This window comes from Hyla sarda, chromosome 3 (assembly GCF_029499605.1).
Source record: "Hyla sarda isolate aHylSar1 chromosome 3, aHylSar1.hap1, whole genome shotgun sequence".
NCBI lineage: Eukaryota > Metazoa > Chordata > Amphibia > Anura > Hylidae > Hyla > Hyla sarda.
Genome location: NC_079191.1, coordinates 196,785,829 through 196,797,985, shown reverse-complemented (window position 1 = coordinate 196,797,985; position 12,157 = coordinate 196,785,829). Strand labels below are relative to the sequence as shown.

General features: G+C 39.5%; 1 protein-coding gene across 9 annotated transcripts in view; it reads right to left on the bottom strand.

Moving 5' to 3' along the window:
- ADGRB3 (adhesion G protein-coupled receptor B3) overlaps positions 1-12,157 on the bottom strand; it is an 889,024-nt gene that overhangs the window by 535,540 nt on the left and 341,327 nt on the right. For all 9 annotated transcript variants that reach the window (XM_056565824.1, XM_056565820.1, XM_056565821.1 and 6 more), the window contains one exon: positions 4,549-4,713. In XM_056565824.1, coding sequence (XP_056421799.1) covers positions 4,549-4,713 — 165 coding nt within the window. The remainder of the gene's footprint in view (positions 1-4,548; positions 4,714-12,157) is intronic.

Genomic DNA, 12,157 nt, shown 5'->3' with positions numbered 1-12,157 from the left:
AGTAGTATTAGAGCCTTATTTACACCACACAAGCTGGAAGCAGAGAGGGGTGATCACTGTGATGTGTACTGTGAAGAAAAAAAATAAATAAATAAAAAAAAAACGAATATTCGTAATTACGAATATTTAGCGCTATATTCGCGAAATTCGCGAATTCGCGAATATGCGATATTCGCGAATAATATTCGAATTGCGAATATTCGCGAGCAACACTACTCTCTAATTCGGATCAAGTTGTAAGCTCCATGGAGATCCAGCTTGGTGAAGATTCTGGCCCCACGCAGATGGTCAAAGAGCTCAGAGATCAAGGGGAGAGGGTAACGGTTCTTAAATGTGATCTTGTTAAGTCCTCTGTAATCTATGCATGGGAGGAGGGAACCGTCCTTTTCAGTAACAAAGAAAAAAACGGCTCCAGCTGGAGAAGAGGACTTCCTTATGAAACCCCTCTGCAGGTTTTCTCGGATGTACTCCGACATGGCAAGAGTCTCTGGTGGAAAGCATGGATAGATACGACCCCGAGGAGGAGTAGTCCCTGGCATCAGATCGATCAGACAATCATAGGGTCTATGAGGTGGAAGAACTTCAGCTTGCTTCTTATAAAAGACGTTGGCAAAACTGTGGTAGGGTTCCGGAAGGCCTGGTGGCGGAGAAGCAACAGGGTCTTGCTTGACAGGTACAGTCTTGAGGCAGAGGCCGAAGCAAGAGGACCCCCAACTCTGGATTTCTCCGGTGGTCCAATCCAGGACGGGACAATGGCGCTGAAGCCAGGGCAAACCAAGGAGGAGTTCAGAGGAGCAAAAGGGTAGGACAAAGAACTCCAAACTTTCAGTATGCAGAAAGCCAATGTCCATCTGTAGAGGTGGAGTGCAGTACTGGACAGTACTAGTAAGTCTCTCTCCAGTGACTGTAGAGAAGAAAGGCTTGGACAATTTGATGCTTGTCTATCAAGGAGGCATGGATGAAATTGCCAGAAGATCCAGAATCCAAGAAGGCTGTGGCAGTGAAGACTTGGCAGGCACGGAAAGTTGCACAGATACCGTCAGTCGTGAAGAGGAAGAATCCACACCTAGCAACGACTCTCCTACGTTTACTAGGTGCGTGCGTTTCCCAGAACGCGGAGGACGGAGAGGACAGTCTCTGAGGAAATGCTCGGTACTAGCGCAGTACAGACACAGATTTTCGAGTCTGCGACGACTCTGTTCTTGTGAGGTCAGGCGAGACCAGTCCACTTGCATGGCTTCCACGGCGGTAGGCCCAGAGAAGAGGTGCAGTGGATGCTGAAAAAACGTAGACAAGCGAGTATAGCGTCCTGTACGAGCCTTCTCTCTTTCTTGAAGGAGTTCCTCTTGTCTCTCTGAGAAACACTTGTCAATCCTTGTGGCCAGGAGAATGAGGTCACCAAGGTTAGCAGGTATCTCACGTGCAGCTAGAACGTCGTTAATCTCACTGCTTATTCCCTTCTTGAATGTAGCACATAGGGCTTCATTGTTCCAATTCAACTCTGAGGCGAGAGTACGGAATTGGATGGCGTAATCACCCACAGAAGCTCCTCCTTGGGTCAAATTGCCCGTCATACACCCGGCAGTAAAAAAATAAAGAGATACATACCTTCCTTTGCTCCCCCGGAGCCTCCGGTAACCCGCTCTGGTCTCCGCCATGATCCTCTTCCTGGTTGCTGGTGGTCGGCGAGTCATACTGCACTCAGCCAATCACGACTCGGCCAGCGATAGGCTGAGCGGAAGTGTGAGAACGCTTCAAGCCACACAATTCTTCACTACTCTGGCACCTGCTGCTGGGGCCGAAAACATCACACTGCCGCTCAGCCTACCGCCTGACTCGCTGACCACCGGCAACCAGGAAGAGGATCGCGGCGGAGACCGAAGCGGGTTACCGGAGGCACCGGGGGAGCGAAGGTAGGTATGTATCTATTTATTTTTTTACTGCTGGGAGTATGATGGGCAATTTTCCTATTCCAGAGTTCTCCTTTAAATGCCTAAAGCTGAGTGGATCTGCTAAAAAAATTTGGGACGGATTATCTCTAATTGACCATCAGATTTAATTCAGATTCAACACCTGTTCAACACCAGGAGGAGAGATTTCTGCTGAAAGACAGAACTCCTAGCTTCTATACCCTGAGCATCAAAACGTATAATGTATGCATCGCTGCTCAGTTCAAATTTCCTAGCATGGATGCAGAGAGTCTGGCCCAATGAATGTTAGCCCATTACAAATGTGTTGTATGTGGCAATGTTTACTTCAGTGTGGCCTAACACAGTGAATGTTAATTGATAAGCAAAGCATACAGTGTACAGGGACAGAGACTTTTGCCTTTGACTCGTCACCCATGATGTTGGTGTAGGGAATCATAGCAACTATGTACAGGAACTTCTGTAAAAAAGAAGAGTACTTCTTCCTGTACATGATGAGTGGCAAAGCATGCACTATATGCCTAACTTCTCAGTAAACATTTGCTAGGCCATACTCTCATTTGACTGTAGTCTCTGATCCTGTGCACAGATTATGCAAAATAAATGTCAACATTTTGGAATTGGATTAATTTCATTCTGGGGAAAAATTCTGAGAAAAACTTGGACTGAACCAGTTTTCGCACCTCTAGGCAGTGGTTTATTGATCACTCGAGCAAAGATTTTAGACATACTTAAATCATACAGTATATGCTCCTCCTCTTTTCACCCAACTTCTTCCATCCAAGGACAGTCAGACATGTGTGATAACACAGTAGGGAAGGAAATATTTGTTTAGCTCTGTTAAAGGATCGCTTTTAGTAAATACATAAATTCTCGTTGAAAAAAACTGTTGTAAACCAGACAATAAAACACCACTTGATTTGGAGCCCCTGGACCTCAGTTCTCTCTACAGGAGACTATAGTTCCTCCTACCTGCCACCCTGATCACCCCCCTACTGTACTGCTGTGCCGATCTCGGGGTTGTTCCGCGCCCAGCATTGTCAGCTGACCTGCCTCTCTGGGGCCTCTCCTAGACCTGTCTTCCTCCGAGGTATGTACTTCCCCTGCCTTGCCTGTTCTGCTCCCCTGCCTCTCTCTCACTCCTCTCTTGACTTCCTTTTCTCTCATCTCTATCCCTCCCTCCCCCTGTTTTCCTCCTCCTATTTTCTTCCTTCCACTACCACTTTCCTTCTAACCCATTGGTGCCTACCCCCGCTGTGGCCTTGCTATCCTGCCTTCCTCTTGCTCATTCTTCCTATATATTTGAATTTTTGCCCATATATGTGATTACTGCAGTTGCCTCACAGGGAGCCTGCAGACGGTATGACACCTATTGTGCTACCCTCTCCCTGCTCTCTTCTGGCCACTTGAAATGCTGGGATGATTGTCCTCTCCTGCACCTAACGGGTGTTACTCTTTTGTTATTTGCTGCATGTCTTTTGTCTAACTGTTATGTTTATTGTATTTCTCACAGTTCTTACATTTTCTGCACTTTTTGCATTTGCTTTTGTCATATCGTTTGCCGGTTCAATGCCTGGCCTTGACCTGCTATTGTTCATACTTATCAGTTTGTACTGTGATGCCCGTTGAAACTTTTGAATAAATATTTACTACAAAAAAAAACAGTTGTAGATCAATTTTTCATATAAGCCTGTGTTTTTCCAAATTTATTCCTGGACTTTTATGATACATTGACTACTTGGTGTTACTTTCCCTTGTTTATATATAACTGTCCACTTAGTGCAAGCTCACATTGGTTAGGCTAACATCCTATTGGCAGGAGAAATTCTAATGCCCTAATAACAGATAAACAGCAAAAAGCAGAGTTGTAAGAGTTCATATAAAATACCAGTATTTACTGAACAAGACACGTCAGGATAGCTGCTAGGTCCTCTTTATGGGGTGTTCATATATTTAGAGCAACATTTAGTTTTTTAGTTTAGTTCTTAGACTTGATAAACTTATATGAGAATATACTATAAATACATTTATAGTTTTATGTCCCAAGTTAAATATAGGAAATTGTAACACCCTTGTTAATTATTATTTTTTATATATTTTTGAAAAATATTAACAATCTTTAGAACAATACTGTTATTTTTTTTTTTTTAGTTTCATCAAACATGTTCAATATACTATGCGAGACATAACACCACAATTGTGTGATTTCATGATGGTCACAATTCTAATGTAGGGATGATTGAACAAATGGATACTTACTTGCTCCAAAAAATAAGGTTACTGAAAACTTGAGGCTTACAAAGTAAAATTTCAGAGGAAAGACAGCTACATACTGTAATATATCACAATTCTTTGGGTCCACAAATGAAAAGAAGGTGTTAAAAACAAATTATAACTTATCTACTGTAAGAGTGTGATATAAAACCTTAACCTTGTTCTGTATCTATTGACATCAATATGATTCTGACCCTATTACTATTTGTAACAAGCACTATTTTTAAGATAAAGTAGCAGAGACTTATCTCTCAGACAGATACTGTACAATCATCCATCACTTGACCAAACACTCTCCCTTCAAACACTTTTAACTGTAATATATATAAATGTCTATTCATCTCACCAGGGCAAAGAGCAATATTGCAAGGCTTATGCTGAATTTCTGGTCCACCGCACAATCTCCCCCCATATTGTGGAGGAGTACAGGTCCTTGTTCTTGTTCTTTGGCCTTTTCCACATGTAAAGGAACATAAACTCCAAGGTGACCATTCCTCCCAAACTCCATTCACTGAAATAAACAGAAGATAATACAATATAAAACACAATTCATAATAATCATTAGTAGAAGTATCTAAGAAGATTTTTGAAAAACGATATCTGGAAATGGTTCAAATTAAAATACATCAACATTTTAATTATATATAATTGTGATTACATAGTTTGGGTGGCAGCTATTGGTGTAGATTTGTGTTCTGAAGTTTTATAACATAACTTAACATAAAAGAACTCAAATGGGCACTGTCAGATTCAAAAACTTTTATATGTTGTAAATCTTGACAAAACATTAACCTTTCTAATATACTTCATAAGAAAATGTTATTTCCTTTTTATAGAAATCATGGATTATAAAATCATTGCTTTATCTGAACTGAAGCACAGGCATGGACAATGTCCAGTAGGTGAGGGTGGGATAGCATTCCTCTGTCTGATAGGACAGGAGAGAGCACAGAGGAGTACTATCAGACAGGAGAGAGCACAGAGGAGTCCTATCAGACAGGAGAGAGCACAGAAGAGTGCTATCAGACAGGAGAGAGCACAGAGGAGTACTATCAGACAGGAGAGAGCACAGAGGAGTACTATCAGACAGGAGAGAGCACAGAAGAGTGCTATCAGACAGGAAAGAGCACAGAGGAGTACTATCAGACAGGAGAGAGCACAGAAGAGTACTATCAGAAAGGAGAGAGCACAGAGGAGTCCTATCAGAGAGGAGAGAGCACAGAAGAGTGCTATCAGACAGGAGAGAGCACAGAGGAGTACTATCAGACAGGAGAGAGCACAGAAGAGTGCTATCAGACAGGAGAGAGCTCAGAGGAGTACTATCAGACAGGAGAGAGCACAGAGGAGTCCTGTCAGACATGAGAGAGCACAGAGGAGTAATATCAGACAGGAGAGAGCACAGAAGAGTACTATCAGACAGGAGAGAGCACAGAGGAGTCCTATCAGACAGGAGAGAGCACAGATGAGTACTATCAGACAGGAGAGAGCACAAATGAGTACTATCAGACAGGAGACAGCACAGAGGAGTTGTATCAGACAGGACAGAGTGCAAAGGAGTACTATCAGACAGGAGAGAGCACAGAGGAGTACTATCAGATGGGAGAGAGCACAGAGGAGTACTATCAGATAGGAGAGAGCACAGAGGAGTCCTATCAGACAGAAGATAGCACAGAGGAGTCCTATCAGACAGAAACTAGCACAGAGGAGTGCTATCAGACAGTAGAGAGCACAGAGGAGTTCAATCAGACAGGGGAGAGCACAGAGGAGTAATATCAGAAAGGAGAGAGCACAGAGGAGTACTATCAGACAGGAGAGAACACAGAGCAGTGCTATTAAACAGGAGAGAGCACAAAGGAGTGCTATCAGACAGGAGAGAGCACAGAGGAGTACTATCAGAGAGGAGAGAGCACAGAGGAGTCCTTTGAGACAGGAGAGAGCACAGAGGAGTGCCATCAGACAGGAGAGTGCACAGATGAGTACTATTAGACAGGAGAGAGCACAGAGGAGTGCTATCAGACAGGAGAAAGCATGCAGGAGTTCTATCAGACAGGAGAGAGTACAAAGGAGTATTATCAGACAGGACAGAGCACAGAGGAGTCCCAATCAGACAGGAGAGCACAGAGGAGCGCTAGCCCACCCTCACTTATTGGACTTTGTCCATGCCTGTGCTTCAGCTTGGACAAAGTCATGATTTTATAAGCCAAGATTTCTATAAAAAGGAAATACATTTTTCTTATGAAGTATATTAGAAAGGTTAATGTTTTGCAAAGATGTACAACATTTAAAAAGATTTTTGTACCTGACAGTGCCTATTTTACAAAAAAATATTCATATAAACTATATTGGAAAACATTTTATAGTCTGGATTTCTTTCCCAGAAAACAGCATGAATACATACTACTGTATATTTTAATAAAGATCAATCAATATTTCTGCTTACATATATGCGAACCAATATATTATTTTATTATTTCTAATTCTAGATCTCAATATGTTTAAAGAAATGGACAGGCTGTTCACCTGCACTAAACCAAATATGCTGGGTTATAGTGTGGGTGAACAGCATTACATTGTAGGGCCAGTGACCCCATATTTTAATGCTGTTGACCTATAATTTAACCAAGTATATTGGGATTAGTGCTGGTAAAAGGTGTCACATTTCTCAGTTGATCTTGTTTATGATGTATAAAGTTTATATTTTGGGGTAACACACAAAAATGTGTCTATCTTCCCTGCAGCACCACCAAATTTAAATAAAGCATTACATGATGCTCATTTAATAGGAATATAATACCACATTTACATTTTTCATCCTATGTGTTCTAAATATTTTATCTTCTGTGCAGTATTCTGTGGGCAGCTGATTTATCTTAGCTGCTTATTACAACATTTTTAAGATATGCTTTACAGCAGTCACATGGACCATAGTAAACAATAGTCCAAAGCTTATTCATTGACATTTACAGCAAAGTGTATTAGACATGCTCTCTGACCCTTAAAGAAGTCATTGTGCAGGAGGAAAGGAGGGGCTAAACTGTGACCATCACCTACTGTAAATGCATATTGGACAGCTATCATGTGCCTATGGTATAAATTGCAGTTAGAGCAATGGTGCCTGTATGTAGAATCTCCATTGCTGCAAAAAATGTTAAAAAAAAGTTGTGAAAAAATAATTTTGTTATGAGTCAAAGAGATGTGGACAAAATGCCTCTTCCTGCTTGCTTACCCTCCCCTCTCTGCCCTCTCCCTCCTTGAAGGACAGATAGGTCTCTCCTAGTCCATGTATCAGGATTGTAGAACACATGTGCTGAGGCTGTGATAGGGGTTATATAGGATTAGAAAAATTTACAGCACCACACCAATTCTCTGCTTTTGTGTGGGATTGAAGTTTGGCCACATTTACTTCAGTGGAACTAAGCTGCAATACCAAACACAATTGGAGGACAAGTGTGGTTCTGCATCACACCTCCTCCCAAAGACATGAATAGGGGAGTTGTGGCGACTGTGTTCACCAGTCATCCGACACTGCACAGAGTTTGCTCCGTGCTCCGGATGACTGGGGTGCCGTGGCAGAAATTGTGGGGGTCCCAAGTTGCCGGACCCCTCAATCAAACATATCTAGTAGCGGAGTACCCCTTTAAGGATTGTTTTTTTTAACTATGTATTGACATGGAAAATTGCAAAAAAAACTTTATAACAATTCTTAAAACTTGGCATTTTCTGATTATGATTATTTTTGATGATACAAGAATATACTTATACCCTCAAAGAAAGATAATGATCCTTATTTACTAAGAGTAGAGTGTAGGTTTCTTTGGGGGTTTTAATTCCCTACAATTTATTTTCCACAGTATTTACTAAGGTTTCCCTACATTTTCTACTTTCCCTACACTTAGCCTTTTTTTTTACACATGCTCTGATCTGAAGGGTTTTCCTCAGCTAAAATCCACCACATTTTATGTGGAAACCTTAGTTAATATGTTGGGTTTTTGTGAAAAAAAAAACTTTTCCTGGCGGCAACGCCCCTTTTTCGGGTTTTCTTAGCAAAATGGAGAGTTAGTCAGGGTTTTTTCAATTCTGGCGCAAATTATGGGACAACATCTGGCGCAGGCAGAATTTCTGGTGCAATGCGACAGAATCTGGCACACAAAAGCCGACAAAACATGTTGGGTTTGCAATAGTAAATGAGGGCCAATGTTTCTGGCTGCTCTCAGTGATATAAGTCAGTGAACAAGGAACCACCCTCTCAGTTAAGGTTCCTTGAACACGGATAGATTACTGCCCTACATGAGCACCAATAAAGCTTTTACATGGCCCAATTGTTTTGACTGGCTCAATGAACAAAGTATAAACTATGAGGGCTGCATACAGTGATTTTGCACGTTTGCTGATTTTGTTCCTTTGCCCACTGGCAAAGAAATGATCAGTCTATAGCTTTAATGGTAGATTTATTTTAGCAGTGAGAAACAGAACAAGAACAAAAAATCCAGAATTTGAAGTTATGAATTGATTTCTGTTTTACTCAATGAAATAAGTATTTGAACCCTTTGCAAAAGATTATTTAGTACTTGGTGGCAAAACCCTTGTTGACAATCATGGAGGTCAGATGTTTCCTATCGATGGCCATCAGGTTTGTATATTACTCAAAAGGGATTTTTGTCTCACTCCTCTTTCCAGACTGTCACTAAAAAATATGTGCTTCTGTTCCTGAGGTATTAGAGTTTTTAGTTTGTCTGACAATTCAGGGAGCCAGTCAGATGGGCGTGAACTTAATTTTAATAAAGAGAGAGGCGTGGTGGATCAGGTGGTAGACAGGATGATACATTCAGGGTTGTGTACATCTAATACACACCCCCTTCTCATCACTCCCATTATTGAATTTAATTAATGCCCATATGACTGATTCCCTGAATTGTCAGACAAACCGTGAACCCTCATATCTCGGAAACAGAAAGGCATATCAAAAAATGTATAAAGGTGTGTTATCAGGGCACCTTAAACTGTTTAATGATAATGCAATTACATTTTTTGGGGGGTTGACCACATGTCCTCTTAAAGGTTTAAATTTGAACCATCAGCTTTGTCCACAGATTTTCTATAAGATTAAGTAAGTTCTTGAGGCTGGATAGACCACTCCTGGAATTTGATTTACTTCTTTTTGAGCCACTACTTTGTTGCCTTGGTTATGTTTTTTGGGTCGTTGTCATGCTGGAATACCCATCCAAGACCGATTTTCAATGTGCTGGCTGAGGGATGGTTTATAACTCAATCTATGGTCGCTTGATGCGGTTGTCCTGTCCCCTTAGCAGGAAAATACTTTTTTTCATTCTATTTTCTGTACATGATTATGTGGGCAACTATCTTATCTTTGCTGCATTAATCACCTTTTTAAAATTTGAAGCATACTGTTACCACCTCTATGTTTGATGTTATGGATAATGTTTGACAGTGGGGATGGTGTACTTGGGGTCATGGGCAGCATTCTTCCTCCCCCAAACACAGCTATTAGAGTTGATGCCTTATCTGCCACAACCCTTTCATATAGATTCATCTACTTTAATTTCCTCTAAATTATTCAGATGTTCATTGACAAACTTCAGAGGGGCCTATACATTTGCTTTTTTGAGCAGGGGACCTTGCAGGTGCTGTAGGTTTTCTGTACATCATGGCATAGTGTGTTACAAATTGTTTTCTTGGTGACTATGATCCCAGCTGTCTTGAGATCATTGAAAAGAAACTCTTGTATAGTTCTGGTCTTGCTCCTCACCATGACTATTGAAACTTCACAAGGTGAGATCTTGCATGGAGCATGGATGGAGATTAACAGTTATATAGTGTTTTTTCCATTTGCGAATAATCACACTAAACTTCTCATTAAGCTGCTTGACAATGGTCCTATAATAAGGTCTATAATCTAATTCCTGACAGCCTTGGACATCTCTTTGTCCTTGGCCATGGTGGAAAAGTTGAACTCTGATTGATCGTTTCTGTGAACAGGTGTCTTTTATACAGGTAACAAGCTGAGATTAGAAGTACTCCCTTTAAGAGAGTGCTGCTAATCTTAGCTCATTACTTGCATAAAAGACACTTGGGATCCAGAAATCTAGCTGATTATTGGGGATAAAAAATGAGTAAAATGTAATTAAATTCATTACTTGTTTGAGATACATTTTTTTAAATCAGTAAGGGATTGAATGTTCCTTCACTATAAAAAAAAACATATCAGCCAGCAAAAAACATTTGCTTATCAGTTGATTTATTGGTCTCTTACACAGGGCATTAATCGTTATTTCAGCTGATGAATGCCCTGCATAAGATGCCCTTAATTGAATATGCCAATATTTTAACTGGATTTCTAAACTAGACAACCCCTTTAATGTTGTTTACAGTGTGCGCAAAGTACTTCAAAACCAAGCATTTATTATGGGATATGGGATGTGTAGTAATGCTTTAAATGAGTACAATCATTAAAGGGGTACTCCAGTGGAAAACTTTTTTTTTTTTTTTTTTTAAATCAACTGGTGCCAGAAAGTTAAACAGATTTGTAAATTACTTCTATTAAAAAAAAACTTAATCCTTCCAGTATTTATTAGCTGCTGAATACTACAGAGGACATTATTTTCTTTTCGGAACACATTTCAGCTATGTCATTGGATAAACATTTCTCTATGATTTTGTGCAAGACATTCATAGAAAATCTGAAAAAAAATTGTGGTTTCTAAAAATTATTTTTTTAAGCACAAAAAAAAAAATGTCAAACCAAAATACAATATATACTAATTTGTTTTATTTGAATCTCGATTAGATTTTTTTTTAATGTGGCTTTTATTTACTTTACTTATAAAAGCACTGAAACAAGTCCTTTTGTAAAAACATTATAAATTCCAAAGACATGTTTTTAAGTTTACACAAAAACACTTCATAAACAGCTTTCTTCTAAAATACAACAATTTTAACTCAAGCGTCAACCACAGGCTATTCATAAAAACGCCGAAGCACTGCTAGAATTCATAGTCTGTAAAATTATTCATTTTTATGTGGAGCTGCAAGGAAGAATTAATAGATTAAAACAGTGATATATTTTGTAATAACAACAATGAAAACTTATGTTATTGTCTTAACAAATGTTCTTTTTTTACAGGGACTCTTTTGCAAGGCAGCATTCCGGAAATTGCACAAAATACATCAATTACATTATATCTTCTATGTTAAAGTCTCCTGCCACATTTAGGAAATCAGATTTAGTTGGATTGAAGAAAATTTGTGCAAGAGTAATACAAATAGATTATCTTAGTCAAATGAAATGATTCACCATGATTGATATTTACTTTGGATTTTTATACTGCTCTAAGCCATCAAAATATAATAGTAGGTTACAATCCGAATTTTTGAGTCAAGTAAAAATAAAATACTTAATATGATTCTTTTCAGAATAGTTTTCATTGCGGAATTGTTTAAAAATAATAACTGGCTCAGAAAAGTTAGTGATTAAAACATCAATAGAAAAAAACTTAGTGATAATGTAGACTGAGCGTGACTATGGTCCACCAACATCATTAAGTCTACAAACACGCATAACTTATGTTTGGCTTGAAAAAAACTATACAAAACCCCACCCTTCCTTTTTCTTTTCCATGAAGCTGGGTTTCCACACAGGTCTTTCTCTGTTTAGTTTTTGGAAAAATTACCACCGCAGTTTTTAAGCCAAAGTCAGCAGGAAGGATATGTACTGTATAAGCCATACTTTTATATTTTCAATTCCTTTTGAATATGTTTTTGACTTTGGCAAAAAAATCTGTAGTGGCTATTTTATAAAAATTGCCAGAAAAAAATATGTGTAGAAACCTGGCCTGAGGCTAGAATTCCACTGAGGTTTTTGCCCTGCATTTTTTGGGGGGCTTAAAATCACCAGAAAAAAAGCCAGAAAAACTGCCACTGTTCTTCCCTGCGTTTTG